Source organism: Lampetra fluviatilis, chromosome 47 (genome assembly GCF_964198595.1).
Source record: "Lampetra fluviatilis chromosome 47, kcLamFluv1.1, whole genome shotgun sequence".
NCBI lineage: Eukaryota > Metazoa > Chordata > Hyperoartia > Petromyzontiformes > Petromyzontidae > Lampetra > Lampetra fluviatilis.
The window spans coordinates 4,576,361-4,594,539 of NC_136321.1; the positions used below are offsets into that span (position 1 = coordinate 4,576,361).

The 18,179-nt window shown below is 54.7% G+C and overlaps 1 protein-coding gene across 1 annotated transcript in view; it reads right to left on the bottom strand.

Moving 5' to 3' along the window:
• LOC144947798 (DNA-binding protein RFX6-like) overlaps positions 1-3,003 on the bottom strand; it is a 27,674-nt gene extending 24,671 nt beyond the window's left edge. Inside the window, exon 1 of the mRNA XM_078877151.1 lies at positions 2,976-3,003. Coding sequence (XP_078733277.1) covers positions 2,976-3,003 — 28 coding nt within the window. The remainder of the gene's footprint in view (positions 1-2,975) is intronic.
• Between the last annotated feature and the right edge of the window lie 15,176 nt (positions 3,004-18,179).

Sequence of the window (18,179 nt, forward strand, 5' to 3'; positions counted from 1 at the left end):
AAGCCATAGTCCCCCACATACCGCTCGTATCGATGCGGATAAAAGGAGCGGTGACCCACTACTCTGTAGAGTAACATTGGCATAAACGCCTGTTACAATATGAACAGCGCATTGAAAGCGCGTACTATTTTACGTACTGTTTACAAAGTGTGTTCACAATCCACACTGAGAAACACAACGATTGACAGAGGGCTGTAAATTATTTTTTCGATAGTGTATTTAAATAGACGTACTGCAGGTAAGTATTTTTCAGGTTAAAGGCATAGTTTAACAAGACAACACTTGCCACCATCCTTCAAACCCATTGGTGAAAAAAGAGCAAAGTTTCTGTTTACATTATAATATAATGTTTATGCAAGAGCCGGGGGCTTATGGGACCATGAACTTCAAATGCTCAGAGAGACACCCAGACCCAGAGCACGGCCATTATGAAACCTGCAAGAGACCCATTTGGTGAAACTGACCTCGGTCAGATCTTGCAAGCTAAGCATCACTGAGCCTGGTTAGTGCTTTGATGGGACGTCAGCCACTACCACCTTCACCACCTAAGGGACTACACACGGAATCCATCAAAGCATGGCCATGTTGAACCCGGTCACCCATCCGTGGGTTTGGGGAGGTTGAGTGTGTCGCTCCGCTGGGTGCGGTTGAGTGATTGATTGCTATCCAATGCAGAGCCACGCTGAGATAGCGACCAGCAGTACAATAGGTGCCCTTCTCAGAAGTACGCGCGATAGTTAATGGGTTGATTGCAATAAAAGCCAGAGAAACGTCGGGCTCGATTTGTTAATGTTGTGGGTTTAAACTTGATTTGAAGCTTTCGTGACTGCAGGAATTGGTCTTTGGTTCTTTCGGTAAAGTCACGTGGAAAGAAAATAAATTAAATAGAACACGACGTTTCGATCGCAACACAAGCAGTCGTCATCAGGTAGAACTACATTTATTTCTACGTGACTTTACCGAAAGAACCAAAGAGTTGTGGGTTGACTCTCCAACACACCGGTGTACACTAATTGGTGCGCTTTGTTTACGCGACAAACCTTAATAATTGTCTGCGTCGTGTGGTGGCGGGTTTAACGACACATTCATATATTTCCGTGATCTAACCTAAAAAAAACACCTTTATTATGGATATAATATTGGTCGCGAAAGACTGCCACTACTACCACTACGTGTTGAACAGAGTGACGGGTCTTGATGTGGCAGTGCTTAAAGCGTGACCCACGATTCGCATCGCTCGCTCACCACAACCGTCTTCCTCACCGCCACGATCGTGCCAACGGGAGGAGCGGTGGCGCAGTGGTTAGCACGCTGCCGCTATCAATGCGCCTCCAGCGATGCGAGCATTGATCCTCGGTCACGGCAAACGTCGGCGGTGAGCCATCATCACCAAACCCGCACTGACCAGCGCGGTGAAGTATGGTCAAACAACCCCCACATCCGAACCCACAGGGCAGTGGGTTGACAAAACGGCTATAAACATGTCCACACCGTGAATTTTTTGTGAATGTTTCTGGATCATGTACATTACTTAATGTGATGAATTCGTGAATAAATTACATCACACACGGATGCAAATATTCTCCGTAAAGTCTGAAAGTCGCACGAGGCATCGGTGTGGTCTGCACCACGACCGACCGCCTTTGTCTCCCCCACTGCTCGTTATTTGTTAAACCACCCACGTGCTAATTTCTGGCTACGTCGACCTAGGGGAGGCCAACACCCGATCTTGATATCACGCGCCACTGATGAGAGCCGTAGTCGGGAATCGAACTAAAGTCGCCGGGTTCGTATTGCAGCGCGCTGACCACTGCGCCACCGCTCCCGACACACGCGAATATACTCATGAACTCTCTCACACACACACACAAACCACATTTACTTAACTCATGCACACACACGCATACACGTTCACTCATTAACTCGAGCACAACACGCACACACTATCACGAAAAAACACACTCACGCACTCACCTACAGACAAAAGCTCCCCCGTGTAGCCTTAACAGACTGTTGGGGCAAGTGCTGTTAGCGAGCAGCACCTATGAAGGCCGGCACGGCACAAAAGGGGGTAGGTGGCGAACACCACGCCCGGCCGCCTTTGTCTCCCTAGTGGCGATGTTTACACACCGCACCAGGTAATAATTATAGGCTGAGTCGACCTAGGGGAGGCCCGGGACCGGTTCTGATAATCGTCCCTGGTGTTGGCCGTCAGAGGGAATCGAACTCACGCACACTCATTCACTCACTCACATAGAGACAAAGATCCCCGTGTAGCCTTTACAGACTTCTTTTTAAGGGCAAGTGCTGTTAGCGAGTAGCACCCGTTAACACTCGCAGTCACTCACTCGCGTCGAGCCATTCCTCCGACAGGGTCAGGGCCGACACCGCTTGCCCAGGAAAAGCCTCATTGAGTCTCAAGACTCGTTATCAGGAGGACGTTATTACAGCGCATCAATTATGGATGAGAATTGTGGCGAAACCCCAGCGAACCCCGATATCCCGATCCACCGCGCGTTCATTCATTCATGCGAGGTTGGTAACGTTCAAATCCCCGCACAGACAGATTCAAGGATCCACTGCCATCCTGCCATCTGGTGAACTCGCAATCAAAGTCTGTACCACAGGCGACTAACAGTCTCCAAAATAACTACTCAACAGGATCAAACCCCCGCTTATCGTATTCGTCACAACGAGTCAATGGTCGGTTCGGATTAAAGATCCTCGCTCCCTCCCGCACATCCGACTAGCGCGGCTGGCTACGTACGGTGCGAAAGAAGTTCAACAGACAGCGCAGACGCGAAAGACAAACTTACCGGACTTAATGCAATTCTGGTAGCCGGGGGCTTTTCCAGAAGCCAGGCGCGATGCCTCCTCGTCATCATCCTCCTCCTCATCATCATCATCATCGTCGTCGTCGTCTTCTATTGCCGCCTCATCCTCGTCATCATCTTGACGCGTCACCAGGTCCTCACCTCGTCGCCTTTTCGAAGGCATCTTCATGTCGACCGGTCTTGGGCACGGTTCGGAGAGTTGGTTGGGAGAATGGGGAGGGGGCCGAGTGAGTGAGTGAACTTCGTTGGATCCTCACCCACGTGGCGTACGGATGAGAGTGAGCGAGTACTCCGCAAAGGCTCAGGAAAATTCGCTGCTGCTGCTGGTGCTGGTGGTGGTGCTGCTGAGTTGGTAGTGGTGCAACAGCACAGGCACAAACGAAGTGATGATTGCACGCATTCGTCAAGAGCACTGCCCCGCGAGGAAAGGGATCCTATAGAATTCTAGATTTGAAGCTTTCGTGACTGCAAGGATTCATATTCTTAGTTTTTTTCCGGTAAAGTCACGTAGGTAAAAAAAATTAATAAAAGTAAAATAAAAATAAAATAAAAATCACGACGCTTCGGAGACAACACAAGCTTCCGTCTTCAGCTGGAACTGTCACAGCACGATTGCTGTATCAAGTGACTTTACCGAAAAAACCTAAGAATATGGATCCTATAGAAGACTACTTTGCGGGCAGTGGGGTCTTCTTCATAGGAGACAGATGACGCTACAGGTGGCCCACGATGTGCCTCCTGATAGTGTTCACGAATTCGCCGTGACGTCGCTATTGCGAGCGGTGCCTCGACTCGGAGAGGTGGACTGTGGTTGATGCACGAGCGGCGGTGGTGATGATGGTGGTGATGGTGGTGGTGTTGTTGTAGAATTCACTCAATTTTCAACAAGATTTGTTGTTGCAGACGTGGACACGAAACGGAAACCGCTGCCGAACTCGCAGTGAGACACACGCGGCACGACGCCTGGCAAAGTCATTCTGAAGCTCCCATCGCATCCCCCACTCCTCCCTCCATCCTCCTCTCTCCATCACTCCTCCCTCACTTCCCTCCCCCCCCGTTCCCCACTCTCTCTCTCTCCATCCTCCCCTTCCTCCCCCACTCTGCCCTTCGTTCGACCACACTCCCTCACTCGACCCTATCTCACTCCTCTCCTCCCTCCATCCTCCCCTCCCTCCTCCCTCCCTCCCTCCTCTGCTCCACACCCTCCTCCCTCCATCCTCCCTAGAACCCCCCCCCCAACGACCTCCCTCCTACCACCTCCATCTCTCACACCTCTCTCCATTCCTTCCTGATCGTATTCGCCTACCTCCCTCCTACCATCTTAATGATAATCATATTCACGATAATAAAACAGTCGTAACATTGACTCTGTACACAGTGGCGCCATTCGTGCAAACCGCATCACGCAACGTCGCTCGATCCACGACGCGCATGAAGGCGGCGTAACAGGTGAAGATGTTTTCGGCCAAATCACCCAGCGCTGTTTTACACTGCGCGCGCTGCGTCGAGGCAACCGGAGGCAAAGCCCACGCGTGCAAGGGGGCAACGCTCGATCCCAGGAGGGGGGTACGGCTCCTTCTTCCCCCACGCCCGAGGCGGCCCCCCAGCCCAGACAGCTGTAGCCCCCCCCCACCCCCCACCTTATCATTGACGTCACAACGCTCGCGTGCTGTTTGTCTGTAAAGAGGTTCGCTCCACGAACAGAAAAAAACAAGCCCTCGTCTCGGTGTCCTCGTCAATGATTAACGAGCGGCCAGGCGGCTCCTCCTGGGCCCATAAATCAGACAAACGTGGAAAGAAAAAAACATACACACGTGACGCTCCGAAGCTGATGCCACCCTGAATGAGTGAACGAGCGAGTGGGCGAGTGGACGAGTGGGTGCGGGTGAGAATGCGGGTGGGTGATTGGGTGATTGGTCGAGCCGGTGGGGTGAGTGGGTGAGCAAATGAGTGGGTGGGTGACCGAATGAATGGGCGAGTGGACGAGTGGGTGACCGATTGGGTGAGCGAATGAGTGGGCGATAGGACGAGTGGGTGACCGATTGGGTGAGCGAATTAGTATGCGAGCGGGTGGGTGAGCGAATGAGTGGGTGAGTGGCTGGGTGACCGAATGAGTGGGCGAGTGGACGAGTGGGTGACCGATTGGGTGAGCGAATGAGTGGGCGATAGGACGAGTGGGTGACCGATTGGGTGAGCGAATGAGTATGCGAGCGGGTGGGTGAGCGAATGAGTGGGTGAGTGGCTGGGTGACCGAATGAGTGGGCGAGTGGACGAGTGGGTGACCGATTGGGTGAGCGAATGAGTATGCGAGCGGGTGGGTGAGCGAATGAGTGGGTGAGTGGCTGGGTGACCGAATGAGTGGGCGAGTGGACGAGTGGGTGACCGATTGGGTGAGCGAATGAGTATGCGAGCGGGTGGGTGAGCGAATGAGTGGGTGAGTGGCTGGGTGAGCAAATCAGTGGGTGAGTGGCTGGGTGAGCTTGTTGTTGTGAGCTGTAGCGTGGTGAGTGCGTGGTCTCGGTGTGGACGGCTTCTCAAGCCCCTGCGACTGCTGTGTTTGCTCATCCCTCCAATAGACGAAACGTCGCGGGGGGGGGGGGGGACTTTGAGCTCTGCGTGACGACAGCGAACGCACGAGAGCCGCGCACGTGTGCGATTGGGAGCATTTAGAGTGCTCCTGTGTGTGTTGGGGGTTACGGCCTTAACAGCACTTGCCCCATGAGTGCATGTGGGCTATGTGGCGCAGCTTTATCTTTGTGCATTAGGAGGTATGACTTTAATAGTACTTACCCCAGCACTCCATGCAGGCTATATGGATGCACCTTTGGCTTTGTGGATTTAAGGATATGGTCGTAATCATCAGCAGCAGTCATGCTCGATCCACTGCTGGATCAACGTCCTTCCGAATCTGTCGCTACACATCCTGTGATGCAACAAATCGCCTGATAAATCACCTTAATGGGTGGATTGCTTACAGCACATTCATCATCAAGCGGTGGATAATGATGATGTCGGGCAGGGCTCTAGTTTGGTGGGCTAGTGTGGTGGGGTTAGAGGCAGAGCTAGAGACGGTTGGGCTAGTGTGGTGGGGTTAGAGGCAGGGCTAGAGACGGGTTGCCTAGTGTGGTAGGGTTAGAGGCAGGGCTAGAGACGGGTTGGCGAGTGTGGTGGGGTTAGAGGAAGAGCTAGAGACGGGTTGCCTAGAGTGGTGGGGTTAGAGGTAGGGCTAGAGACGGGTTGGCGAGTGTGGTGGGGTTAGAGGCAGGGCTAAAGACGGATTGCCTAGTGTGGTGGGGTTAGAGGAAGAGCTAGAGACGGGTTGGCGAGTGTGGTGGGGTTAGAGGCAGGGCTAAAGACGGATTGCCTAGAGTGGTGGGGTTAGAGGCAGGGCTAGAGACGGGTTGGGGAGTGTGGTGGGGTTGGAGGCAGGGCTAAAGACGGATTGCCTAGTGTGGTGGGGTTAGAGGAAGAGCTAGAGACGGGTTGCCTAGAGTGGTGGGGTTAGAGGTAGGGCTAGAGACGGGTTGGCGAGTGTGGTGGGGTTAGAGGCAGAGCTAGAGACGGGTTGCCTAGAGTGGTGGGGTTAGAGGTAGGGCTAGAGACGGGTTGGCGAGTGTGGTGGGGTTAAAGGCAGGGCTAGAGACGGGTTGTCTAGTGTGGTGGGGTTAGAGGCAGGAATAGAGACGGGTTGTCTAGTGTGGTGAGGTTAGAGGCAGGGCTAGAGACGAGTTGTCTAGTGTGGTGAGGTTAGAGGCAGGGCTAGAGACGGTTGGGCTAGTGTGGTTGGGTTAGAGGCAGGGCTAGAGACGGGTTGCCTAGTGTGGCAGGGTTAGAGGCAGGGCTAGAGATGGGTTGCCTAGTGTGGTGGGGTTAGAGGCAGGGCTAGAGACGGGTTGCCTAGTGTGGTGGGGTTAGAGGCAGGGCTAGAGACGGTTGGGCTAGTGTGGTTGGGTTAGAGGCAGGGCTAGAGACGGGTTGCCTAGTTTTGCAGGGTTAGAGGCAGGGCTAGAGATGGGTTGCCTAGTGTGGTGGGGTTAGAGGCAGGGCTAGAGACGGGTTGGCGAGTGTGGTGGGGTTGGAGGCAGGGCTAAAGACGGATTGCCTAGTGTGGTGGGGTTAGAGGAAGAGCTAGAGACGGGTTGCCTAGAGTGGTGGGGTTAGAGGTAGGGCTAGAGACGGGTTGGCGAGTGTGGTGGGGTTAAAGGCAGGGCTAGAGACGGGTTGTCTAGTGTGGTGGGGTTAGAGGCAGGAATAGAGACGGGTTGTCTAGTGTGGTGAGGTTAGAGGCAGGGCTAGAGACGGGTTGTCTAGTGTGGTGAGGTTAGAGGCAGGGCTAGAGACAGGTTGCCTAGTGTGGTGGGGTTAGAGGCAGGGCTAGAGACGGGTTGTCTAGTGTGGTGAGGTTAGAGGCAGGGCTAGAGACGGGTTGCCTAGTGTGGTGGGGTTAGAGGCAGGGCTAGAGACGGGTTGGTGAGTGTGGTGGGGTTAGAGGTCGGGCTAGAGACGGGTTGGCGAGTATGGTGGGGTTAGAGGCAGGGCTAGAGATGGGTTGTCTAGTGTGGTGGGGTTAGAGGTAGGGCTAGAGACGGGTTGGCGAGTGTGATGGGGTTAGAGGCAGGGCTAAAGACGGGTAGGTGAGTGTGGTGGGGTTAGAGGCAGGGCTAGAGACGGGTTGCCTAGTGTGGTGGGGTTAGAGGCAGGGCTAGAGACGGGTTGTCTAGTGTGGTGGGGTTAGAGGCTGGGCTAGAGACGGGTTGCCTAGTGTGGTGGGGTTAGAGGCAGGGCTAGAGACGGGTTGCCTAGTGTGGTGGGGTTAGAGGCAGGGCTAGAGACGTGTTGCCTAGTGTGGTGGGGTTAGAGACAGGGCTAGTAACGGGTTGGCGAGTGTGGTGGGGTTAGAGGCAGGGCTAGAGACGGGTTGTCTAGTGTGGTGGGGTTAGAGGTAGGGCTAGAGACGGGTTGGCGAGTTTGATGGGGTTAGAGGCAGGGCTAGAGATGGGTTGCCTAGTGTGGTGGGGTTAGAGGCAGGGCTAGAGACGGGTTGGCGAGTGTGGTGGGGTTAGAGGCAGGGCTAGAGACGGGTTGTCTAGTGTGGTGGGGTTAGAGGCAGGGCTAGAGACGGGTTGTCTAGTGTGATGGGGTTAGAGGCAGGGCTAGAGACGGATTGCCTCGTGTGGTGGGGTTAGAGGCAGGGCTAGAGACGGTTGGGCTAGTGTGGTTGGGTTAGAGGCAGGGCTAGAGACGGGTTGCCTAGTGTGGCAGGGTTAGAGGCAGGGCTAGATATGGGTTGCCTAGTGTGGTGGGGTTAGAGGCAGTGCTAGAGACGGGTTGCCTAGTGTGGTGGGGTTAGAGGCAGGGCTAGAGACGGTTGGGCTAGTGTGGTTGGGTTAGAGGCAGGGCTAGAGACGGGTTGCCTAGTGTGGCAGGGTTAGAGGCAGGGCTAGAGATGGGTTGCCTAGTGTGGTGGGGTTAGAGGCAGGGCTAGAGACGGGTTGGCGAGTGTGGTGGGGTTGGAGGCAAGGGCTAAAGACGGATTGCCTAGTGTGGTGGGGTTAGAGGAAGAGCTAGAGACGGGTTGCCTAGAGTGGTGGGGTTAGAGGTAGGGCTAGAGACGGGTTGGCGAGTGTGGTGGGGTTAAAGGCAGGGCTAGAGACGGGTTGTCTAGTGTGGTGGGGTTAGAGGCAGGAATAGAGACGGGTTGTCTAGTGTGGTGAGGTTAGAGGCAGGGCTAGAGACGGGTTGTCTAGTGTGGTGAGGTTAGAGGCAGGGCTAGAGACAGGTTGCCTAGTGTGGTGGGGTTAGAGGCAGGGCTAGAGACGGGTTGTCTAGTGTGGTGAGGTTAGAGGCAGGGCTAGAGACGGGTTGCCTAGTGTGGTGGGGTTAGATGCATGGCTAGAGACGGGTTGGTGAGTGTGGTGGGGTTAGAGGTCGGGCTAGAGACGGGTTGGCGAGTATGGTGGGGTTAGAGGCAGGGCTAGAGATGGGTTGTCTAGTGTGGTGGGGTTAGAGGCAGGGCTAGAGACGGGTTGCCTAGTGTGGTGGGGTTAGAGGCTGGGCTAGAGACGGGTTGCCGAGTGTGCGTGGGGTTAGAGGCAGGGCTAGAGACGAGTTGCCTAGTGTGGTGGGGTTAGAGGCAGGGCTAGAGACGGGTTGTCTAGTGTGGTGGGGTTAGAGGCAGGGCTAGAGACGGGTTGGCGAGTGTGGTGGGGTTAGAGGTAGGGCTAGAGACGGGTTGCCTAGTGTGGTGGGGTTAGAGGCAGGGCTAGAGACGGGGTTGGCGAGTGTGGTGGGGTTAGAGGCAGGACTAGAGACGGGTTGGTGAGTGTGGTGGGGTTAGAGGCAGGGCTAGAGACGGGTTGCCTAGTGTGGTGGGGTTAGAGGCAGGGCTAGGAGACGGGTTGCCTAGTGTGCGTGGGGTTAGAGGCAGGGCTAGAGACGGGTTGCCTAGTGTGGTGGGGTTAGAGGCAGGGCTAGAGACGGTTGCCTAGTGTGGTGGAGTTAGAGGCAGGGCTAGAGACGGGTTGTCAAGTGTGGTGGGATTGGAAGCAGGGCTAGAGACGGGTTGGCGCGTGTGGTGGGGTTAGAGGTAGGGCTAGAGACGGATTGCCTAGTGTGGTGGGGTTAGAGGCAGGGCTAGAGACGGGCTGGTGAGTGTGGTGGGGTTAGAGGCAGGGCTAGAGACGGTTTGCCTAGTGTGGTGGGGTTAGAGGTAGGGCTAGAGACGGGTTGGCGAGTGTGATGGGGTTAGAGGCAGGGCTAAAGGACGGGTTGGTGAGTGTGGTGGGGTTAGAGGCAGGGCTAGAGACGGGTTGCCTAGTGTGGTGGGGTTAGAGGCAGGGCTAGAGACGGGTTGTCTAGTGTGGTGGGGTTAGAGGCTGGGCTAGAGACGGGTTGCCTAGTGTGGTGGGGTTAGAGGCAGGGCTAAAGACGGGTTGCCTAGTGTGGTGGGGTTAGAGGCAGGGCTAGAGACGTGTTGCCTAGTGTGGTGGGGTTAGAGACAGGGCTAGTAACGGGTTGGCGAGTGTGGTGGGGTTAGAGGCAGGGCTAGAGACGGGTTGTCTAGTGTGGTGGGGTTAGAGGTAGGGCTAGAGACGGGTTGGCGAGTGTGATGGGGTTAGAGGCAGGGCTAGAGATGGGTTGCCTATTGTGGTGGGGTTAGAGGCAGGGCTAGAGACGGGTTGGCGAGTGTGGTGGGGTTAGAGGCAGGGGCTAGAGACGGGTTGTCTAGTGTGGTGGGGTTAGAGGCAGGGCTAGAGAAGGGTTGTCTAGTGTGATGGGGTTAGAGGCAGGGCTAGAGACGGATTGCCTCGTGTGGTGGGGTTAGAGGCAGGGCTAGAGACGGGTTGCCTAGTGTGGTGGGGTTAGAGGCAAGGCTAGAGATGGGTTGCCAAGTGTGGTGGGGGTTAGAGGCAGGGCTATAGAGGGGTTGTCTAGTGTGGTGGGGTTAGAGGCAGGGCTAGAGACGGGTTGCCTAGTGTGGTGGGGGTTAGATGGAGGGCTAGAGACGGGTTGCCTAGTGCGGAGGGGGGTTAGAGGCTGGGGTAGAGACGGGTTGCCTAGTGTGGTGGGGTTAGAGGCAGGGCTTCAGATGGGTTGGCGAGTGTGGTGGGGTTAGAGGCAGGGCTAGAGACGGGTTGGCGAGTGTGGTGGGGTTAGAGGCAGGGCTAGAGACGGGCTGGTGAGTGTGGTGGGGTTAGAGGCAGGCTAGAGACGGTTTGCCTAGTGTGGTGGGGTTAGAGGTAGGGCTAGAGACGGGTTGGCGAGTGTGGTGGGGTTAGATGTAGGGGGTGTGTTCGCTCTCCGTTCTGTTTAACCACAGCGCCCTCTGCAGCGGCGAGGCATCGGTAACCGCGCTTGGTGGAGCGAACGATTTCAGTGTCGCCTCTTTGAGCGCCGACAAAACGAAATCTCGACAAATCCGTCAATGCCACTGTGTGGCCTTGACACGAGGGGGATGAGACGTGCAAAAGATAAACGTTACACAATTTTTTTTGCACGTGGAGACACAGATGTGGGAAGAGAGCGACTTGTGTTGAGCTTCGTCAATTACAGCAGAGGGCAGTAGAGCGTCACTCATCAGTCAACTTACGTAGGCCTTCCCCAAGACGTATCCGTAAAAGGAGGGGGGGGGGGGTGAGAGGGTTTGACCATACTTCACCACGATAGTTCGTACGAGTTAGTGATAATCACTCACCACCCACGCTTAACCGTGGCCTGGGAGCAAACCCCGGACGGCTGGAGTCGCATCGATAGTGCAGCGTGCTAACCACTGCGCCACCGCTCCTCCAGTTTGCATTGCAATTGCAAGTGGTGGGTGCGTGATTGCATTGGGCGGGTGAGTCAGGACCGGTTCGGATATCACTCGCCACCGCTGCTAGTCGTTGCGGTAATGATCGAATGTCGATTTAAAGCTTTCGTGACTGCAGGGATTCATCTTCTTTGTTCTTTCGGTAAAGTCACGTAGAAGGGAAATAATAAAATAATAAAATAAACATAATAAATAATTCGCACGACGTTTCGGCCACAACGCAAGCAGCCGTCCTCAGGTGAAGAACATGACTGTCGGAAGACAGCGTCTGGGGTGTTTCATTCAGACGCTGTCTTCCGACAGACCTGTTCTCCACCTGAGGACGGCTGCTTGCGTTGTGGCCGAAACGTCGTGAGAATTATTTTATTATGTTTTATTTTTATTATTTTATTATTTCCCTTCTACGTGACTACCGAAAGAACCAAGAAGATGAGGGGGTAATGATCGAGTTCGGTTTGTCCGGATGAATTTCTCACGTGTTGATTCACGACACTCGGTCGCATTCATTACCGACTCCCCATTTTCGGATGGAACTTCCGGTGATGCAAGAATTTCCGAGCCACGCGCACGTCGGAGTAAGTTGGTTCGTAGCGGCGTTAGCCTGGATATGATTCTCTAGCCGCCGAGGCTGGGAATTTGACTCAGTTGGCAAAAGACCGTGAGGGGTTAAGAGGTTTAGTTGTCAAGGACAACTCGCTCATTGAGCCAGAGCGCTGCTGTTCAAGTGAGTCTCTGAAAACAGACAACAAAAAGCTATGCTTTTGTTAACATATTGTCATGCTGCAATATATTTTCATCGGCTGCGTTACGCTGCTGTGTGGAAGCTACCTGGTTTGTCGCTCCGCACGAAGCTTCAGGTCTTCTCGGCCACGGTAATTCCCTCCCTTCTATACGCTTGCGAAACGTGCATCCCCCTAATGAAACATCTTTGCCGTGTTAGAAACATTTAGGCTGGCCTGCTAACGATCCATCCTGGGTTTAACCATATCTATGTGTGTGTGTGTGCGTCTAAGTGGATGTGTTTCTATGTGTGGTGGGTCAATGTCTGTGTGTAAGTCCATGTGTGTGTGTCTGCCTTTTTCGCCCGAGCTTAGAACATTGTTTTAACACTTCTGAGAATGTGCAACAATATGACGAGAGATGCGCTGCCTCCGAGCTCTGGAGACCACCTGGAGAAGATTCCAGGCCACGCGTTGACAACGATAGTGAACAAGTGGAGACTGTGACTTTTTGGAAGCTATTAACATGAAATATTTTATCGTGTTGCAGTGTATTTTGCGTTATTTCCCATGAAAAATGATCGTCCCAAAAAGTGTTAAGGGGTCGTCCATAAATGACGTCACGCGATTTTGGACAATTTTTTACTCCCCCCCCCCCCCCACTTCGTCACACGGCGTCACAAAAGTCAGACCCCCCCCCTCAAATATGACGTCACAAAGCTCTGCCCCCCCCCCCCCCCAATAAAACATACTTCAAATCGCTTTAAACCTATTGTCATTGTAGTGCGTATTTAATTTGGCGCTGCACTCTGATGTTGTAGGAGAAAACATTTATCAAAAAGTCTATTTAATTAAGTAGAACGTGTTGTCTATATTTATTTAATATATATAAAATCGCAAATCTGTCTGTCTGTCTGTCTCTGTGTGTGTCTGTCTGTCTGTGTGTCACCGGACCATACGCAGTTTCATTGGACGAAATGTGAGGGATTTGCGACACACGATTGGTCCGTTTGGTTTTCCACGGCGGTTGCCCCTGGCAACGGGTAGCGACGCATTCGCTGCGGGGTGGACGCCATTTTTAATTCCCGTTAAAAATATGCGCACGCATTAACACGCGACTCTGAGGTAAATTCATCAAAGTTTCACGTCCTCTTCACTCCCCCCCCCACCCCAATGTGTGCAATTACTATTATAGGGTCGGTAGATAATAAAATTATAGCGATTAGACTGTATTATTGTAGCGCGGGGGGGGGGGGGGGTAACGGCCCCAGTACCCAGCCTCAGCCGAGTGGGCAATTTAGGCGAGGCCGGAGGCTCTGCACGGTACTAGGCCTCGACACCCCACCACACTATAGGCCAGAGGTGGGACAAAGTCATTGTTATGCAAGTCCAAGTCGAGTCGCAAGTCATCAAATTCATGACTCGAGTCTGACTCGAGTCCAAGTCACATGACTCGAGTCCACATCTCATAGGTGGGACAAAGTCATTGTTATGCAAGTCCAAGTCGAGTCGCAAGTCATCAAATTCATGACTCGAGTCTGACTCGAGTCCAAGTCACATGACTCGAGTCCACACCTCTGCTATAGGCCGTACATATTACTGCACAGCGGCCGAGGAGATCGTGGCTGGGGGGGGGGGGGCAGGGGTAGCAGCCCATCTGTGTATATATGTAAGGTTATTAAGAAATATATTTTTCACCCGGGCAACGCCGGGTACTTCTGCTAGTATTTATTTAAAGTTGCGCATTTGACGTGACGTCACATTTCTGAAACCCCCCCCATCCCTCGTCACACATCGTCACAAATGTCTGACCCCCCCCCCCCACCCCCAGGTGCGTGACGTCATTTATGGACTGCCCCTAAAAACATTTTTTTAATCACCCTGCATATCCCATTTAAACATGATTACATGAAACATTTCCGCAACGATCCACGTTCACACGTGACGCCTTGTGATCTCCGCAGGCTGCTCCCCGTCAAGTTGTGGAGTGGATCTAAATTTCGATTTAAAGCTTTCGTGACTGCAGGGATTCATCTTCTTGGTTCTTTCGGTAAAGTCACGTAGAAGGGAAGTAATAAAATAATAAAAATAAAACATAAAATAATTCTCACGACGTTTCGGCCACAACGCAAGCAGCCGTCTCCAGGTGAAGAACAGGTCTGTCAAGTAGACAGAGTCTGAATGGCACGCTCCAGGCTTGGAGCGACATATGCAAATTATTTTGTCATAACGCTCTTCGCCCCTCCATCCCAGCATAAATAGTCGCTCCAAGCCTGGAGCGTGCCATTCAGACTCTGTCTACTTGACAGACCTGTTCTCCACCTGAAGACGGCTGCTTGCGTTGTGGCCGAAACGTCGTGAGAATTATTTTATTATGTTTTATTTTTATTATTTTATTACTTCCCTTCTACTTGACTTTACCGAAAGAACCAAGAAGATTGTGGAGTGGAGTTCAGCACAGAGCTGGCGCGCGCGAGGGCTGGTGGATCACCGCACCGATGCTGAGAGACCCCCCCCCTCCTTCCCCGCTGCGAGTCGAGGAGGAGCCGTGGGGCCTGGCTCAACACGAGGAGGCGGTAAAGTACAGCAACAAACGCCGGGAATTTCCACCTGTCCCAGATTTGTGTGGGGATAGAGCGGTGGTTCTCAATTGGGGGGGGACGACGACGACGGACCTCTGTGGGTGCGTGGCGATGTCCCCAGGGGGCACGTGAGGTCATTTATAAATGTGTGGAATTATATCGTGCATGAGTCACTACATACATGCTACACTACGTAGTACACTTTATAATGCACTATTAAACCCCCCCTCTCTCTCTCTCTCTGAGTCGTCCCCTCCCACCCCCCTCTCTCTCTGAGTCGACCCCCCCCTCTCTCTCTGAGTCGTCCCCTCCCACCCCCCTCTCTCTCTGAGTCGACCCCCCCCCTCTCTCTCTGAGTCGTCGCCTCCCACCCCTCCCCCTCTCTCTGTCTGAGTCGTCCCCTCCCACCCCCCCCTCTCTCTCTGAGTCGACCCCCCCCTCTCTCTCTGAGTCGTCCCCTCCCACCCCCCTCTCTCTCTGAGTCGACCCCCCCCACCCCCCTCTCTCTCTGAGTCGACCCCCCCCTCTCTCTCTGAGTCGTCGCCTCCCACCCCTCCCCCTCTCTCTGTCTGAGTCGTCCCCTCCCACCCCCCTCTCTCTCTGAGTCGACCCCCCCCTCTCTCTCTGAGTCGTCGCCTCCCACCCCTCCCCCTCTCTCTCTCTGAGTCGTCCCCTCCCACCCCCCCTCTCTCTCTCTGAGTCGTCCCCTCCCACCCCCCCTCTCTCTCTCTGAGTCCTTCCCTCCTCCCCCCCTCTCTCTCTGAGTCGTCCTCTCCCACCCCCCCACCCTCTCTCTCTGAGTCGTCTCCCCCCCCTCTCTCCCTCTGCGTCGTCCCCTCCCACCCCCCCCCTCTCTCCCTCTGAGTCGTCCCCTCCTCCCCCCCTCTCTCTCTGAGTCGTCCCCTCCCCCCTCTCTCTGAGTCGCCCCTCCCACCCCCCCTCTCTCTGAGTCGTCCCCTCCCACCCCCCCTCTCTCTCTCTCTGAGTCGTCCCCTCCCACCCCCCCCCCCCCTCTCTCTCTCTCTGAGTCGTCCCCTCCCAACCCCCCCCTCTCTCTCTGAGTCGTCCCCTCCCACCCCCCCCCCTCTCTCTGAGTCGTCCCCCCCCCCTCTCCCTCTGTGTCGTCCCCTCCCACCCCCCCCTCTCTCTCTGAGTCGTCTCCTCCCCCCCCCCTCTCTCTCTGAGTCGTCGTCCCCCCCCGCTCTCTCTCTGAGTCGTCGTCCCCCTCTCTCTCTCTGAGTCGTCTCCCCCCCTCTCTCTCTCTGAGTCGTCCCCTCCCACCCCCCCCCCCCCTCTCTCTCTGAGTCGTCCTCTCCCCCCCCCTCTCTCTCTCTGAGTCGTCCTCTCATCCCCCTCTCTCTCTGAGTCGACCCCCCCTCTCTCTCTGAGTCGTCCCCTCCCACCTCCCCCCCTCTCTCTCTGAGTCGTCCCCTCTCTCTCTGAGTCGTCCCCTCCCACCCCCCCGGCTGGCGCGAGCGAGGGCAGGCGGGAGGGGTCGTCACGTCCAATGTACTCGCAGGCTGCCTGCCACCACATCCCATATCCACCGCTGGATGGATGCTTTCCCCGCGCAGTTTCGAACTCGGGTGGCCGGGTTCGTAGCGCGGCGCGCTAACCGCTACACTACCGGCTCCCCACTAACAAAAACCCACAAGACGAAGCCACACACACACATCGGCCGGCTTTATGGCATTTTCTAATTGGGGTTATCATAATCGGCATCATCATCATCAGCAGGCGTGTCGTGACACGAATGAGTAAGTTATGTAAATAGGACCCAGCTGAAGCAGGAAGGAGGAGGAGGTTCTTGCGTACGAGAAGTGCTGCCCGCAATAGAGCAAAGGGGTTCCTGGAAATCCACCCAGGCCGGGAATTCCTGAATCTAGCGAGACTCCAGGTGCCCAGTGCGTCCATGCGCTCTGGACTTACTGTGCGAGTTCGTGTATGTGTGACTGTGTGTGTGTATGTGTGACTGTGTGTGTGTGGGGGGAGCGGTAGTGTAGCGGTTAGCACGCTGCGCTATGAACCCGGCGACCCGAGTTCGATTCCCGCTCACGGCCAACACCAGTGACGATTATTTGAACCGGTCCTGGGCCTCTCCTAGGTCGACTCAGCCTGAAATGAGTGTCTGACGCGGTGTGTAAACATCGCCACTGGGGAGACAAAGGCGGTCGGACGTGGTGCTGGCCACCCACCCCCTCGTGTGCTGTGTCGGCCTTCATAGGTGCTCGCTAACAGCACTTGCCCCTACAGTCTGTTAAGGCTATATGGGGGATCTTTGACTTTGTGTACCCATCATTGTGTACTACGGATGCCCACAAACATCTCGATGGGTTCACTATATGGATCCATAGTTTGGGTTGCATGGCCACAACCGCACTGCTTTGACTTGTCCTTCAGAGATGATGATGATGGGGGGTGGCGGGGGGGGGGAGCTTCCACGGATTTCTACAGTTCAGTAGTCGTGGCGTCTGTGTTAAAGGGAAGTGGTGATGGTGGCTGGAGATTGGGACCGTTCGCGTAACACACATCCTCCATACATCCGTCCAACGACTTTGTTTACGTTGTTCACAACCGCGATTGCACTCTCTCTCTCTCACAGCACCTCGTGTTCATCTAACTGCTGGATGGAGTGTCTCACGCTCCACGCATTTCCACGGGGTCGTCGTATGGAACCGGCGAGCCGGGGTTCGATTTGCAGGCGGCGCCGACTAAAGTTTAAACAAAAGCACAAGAAGAACACTTTCGTCCAAAGTTTTTTTTGCGTCGCTCAACACAAACATCAACGAAGCGGGCAGACGCCGATGGCTTATTTATTTTTTGGTCTTTTATTACTACAAAGACGCACAAAAAATTGAACACATCCAGCCCAGAGCGCTAAATACAGGCGACACGTTCCTCCAAACCCTCCGAAAAAATCGGGAACCACCGCACACGTCCCAGTGGAAGTGAAAACACCGGGTGGTAGCAATGGTGGAAGCCAACGTTTTAAACTTTCTCAGCGGCGCGTGTCCGTGTGCGTTTATATACACCTAGGAGAGCGTTCAACACGCCGCGCTACGAACCCGGCGATCCGAGTTCGATTCTCGCTCACGGCCAACACCGGTGACGATTAACTCAACTGGTCCCGGGCCTCTCCTACGTCGACTCGGCCTCAAATGTGTACCCGGTACAGTGTGTAAACATCGGGGAGACAAAGGCGGTCGGGCGTGGTTGCTGGCCACCCACCCCCCTCGTGTGCCCTTCCGGCCCTCATAGGTGCTCGCTAACAGCACTTGCCCCAACAATATAAAGCTATACGGGGGATCTTTGTCTTTGTTATATAGCACACGCCGCGATGCGTCTGCAGTGCTGAATTGTAGCTGCAACGGTTCCCGAACGGCGATCCGCGAATGCGAGTGGCACGCCGCGTATTTACAAAACAAGAAACGAACGTGTCCGTACGGTCATATAGGAATACACGGTACAATGATACAGGGATTATTATGGGCAGGCGTACTTTTTACTCTCGTGGTAGTAGTGCCTTGTGCCGATGAGCCCTACCTCCAAGCGAGCCTGAACAGCGTTGAGGAGAAAAAAACCCCGAGCGAGAAATGAAGCCCTCGTTCGCGACAGAACTGCGCTCCGTTATAAACGTACGACGAGTTTGCGCAGAACATTGTTTCTCTTGTGCATCGCACAGAGCCCCCCCCCAGCCACCCCCAGCCCCCCCCCAGCCCCCCCCCCACAACCACAC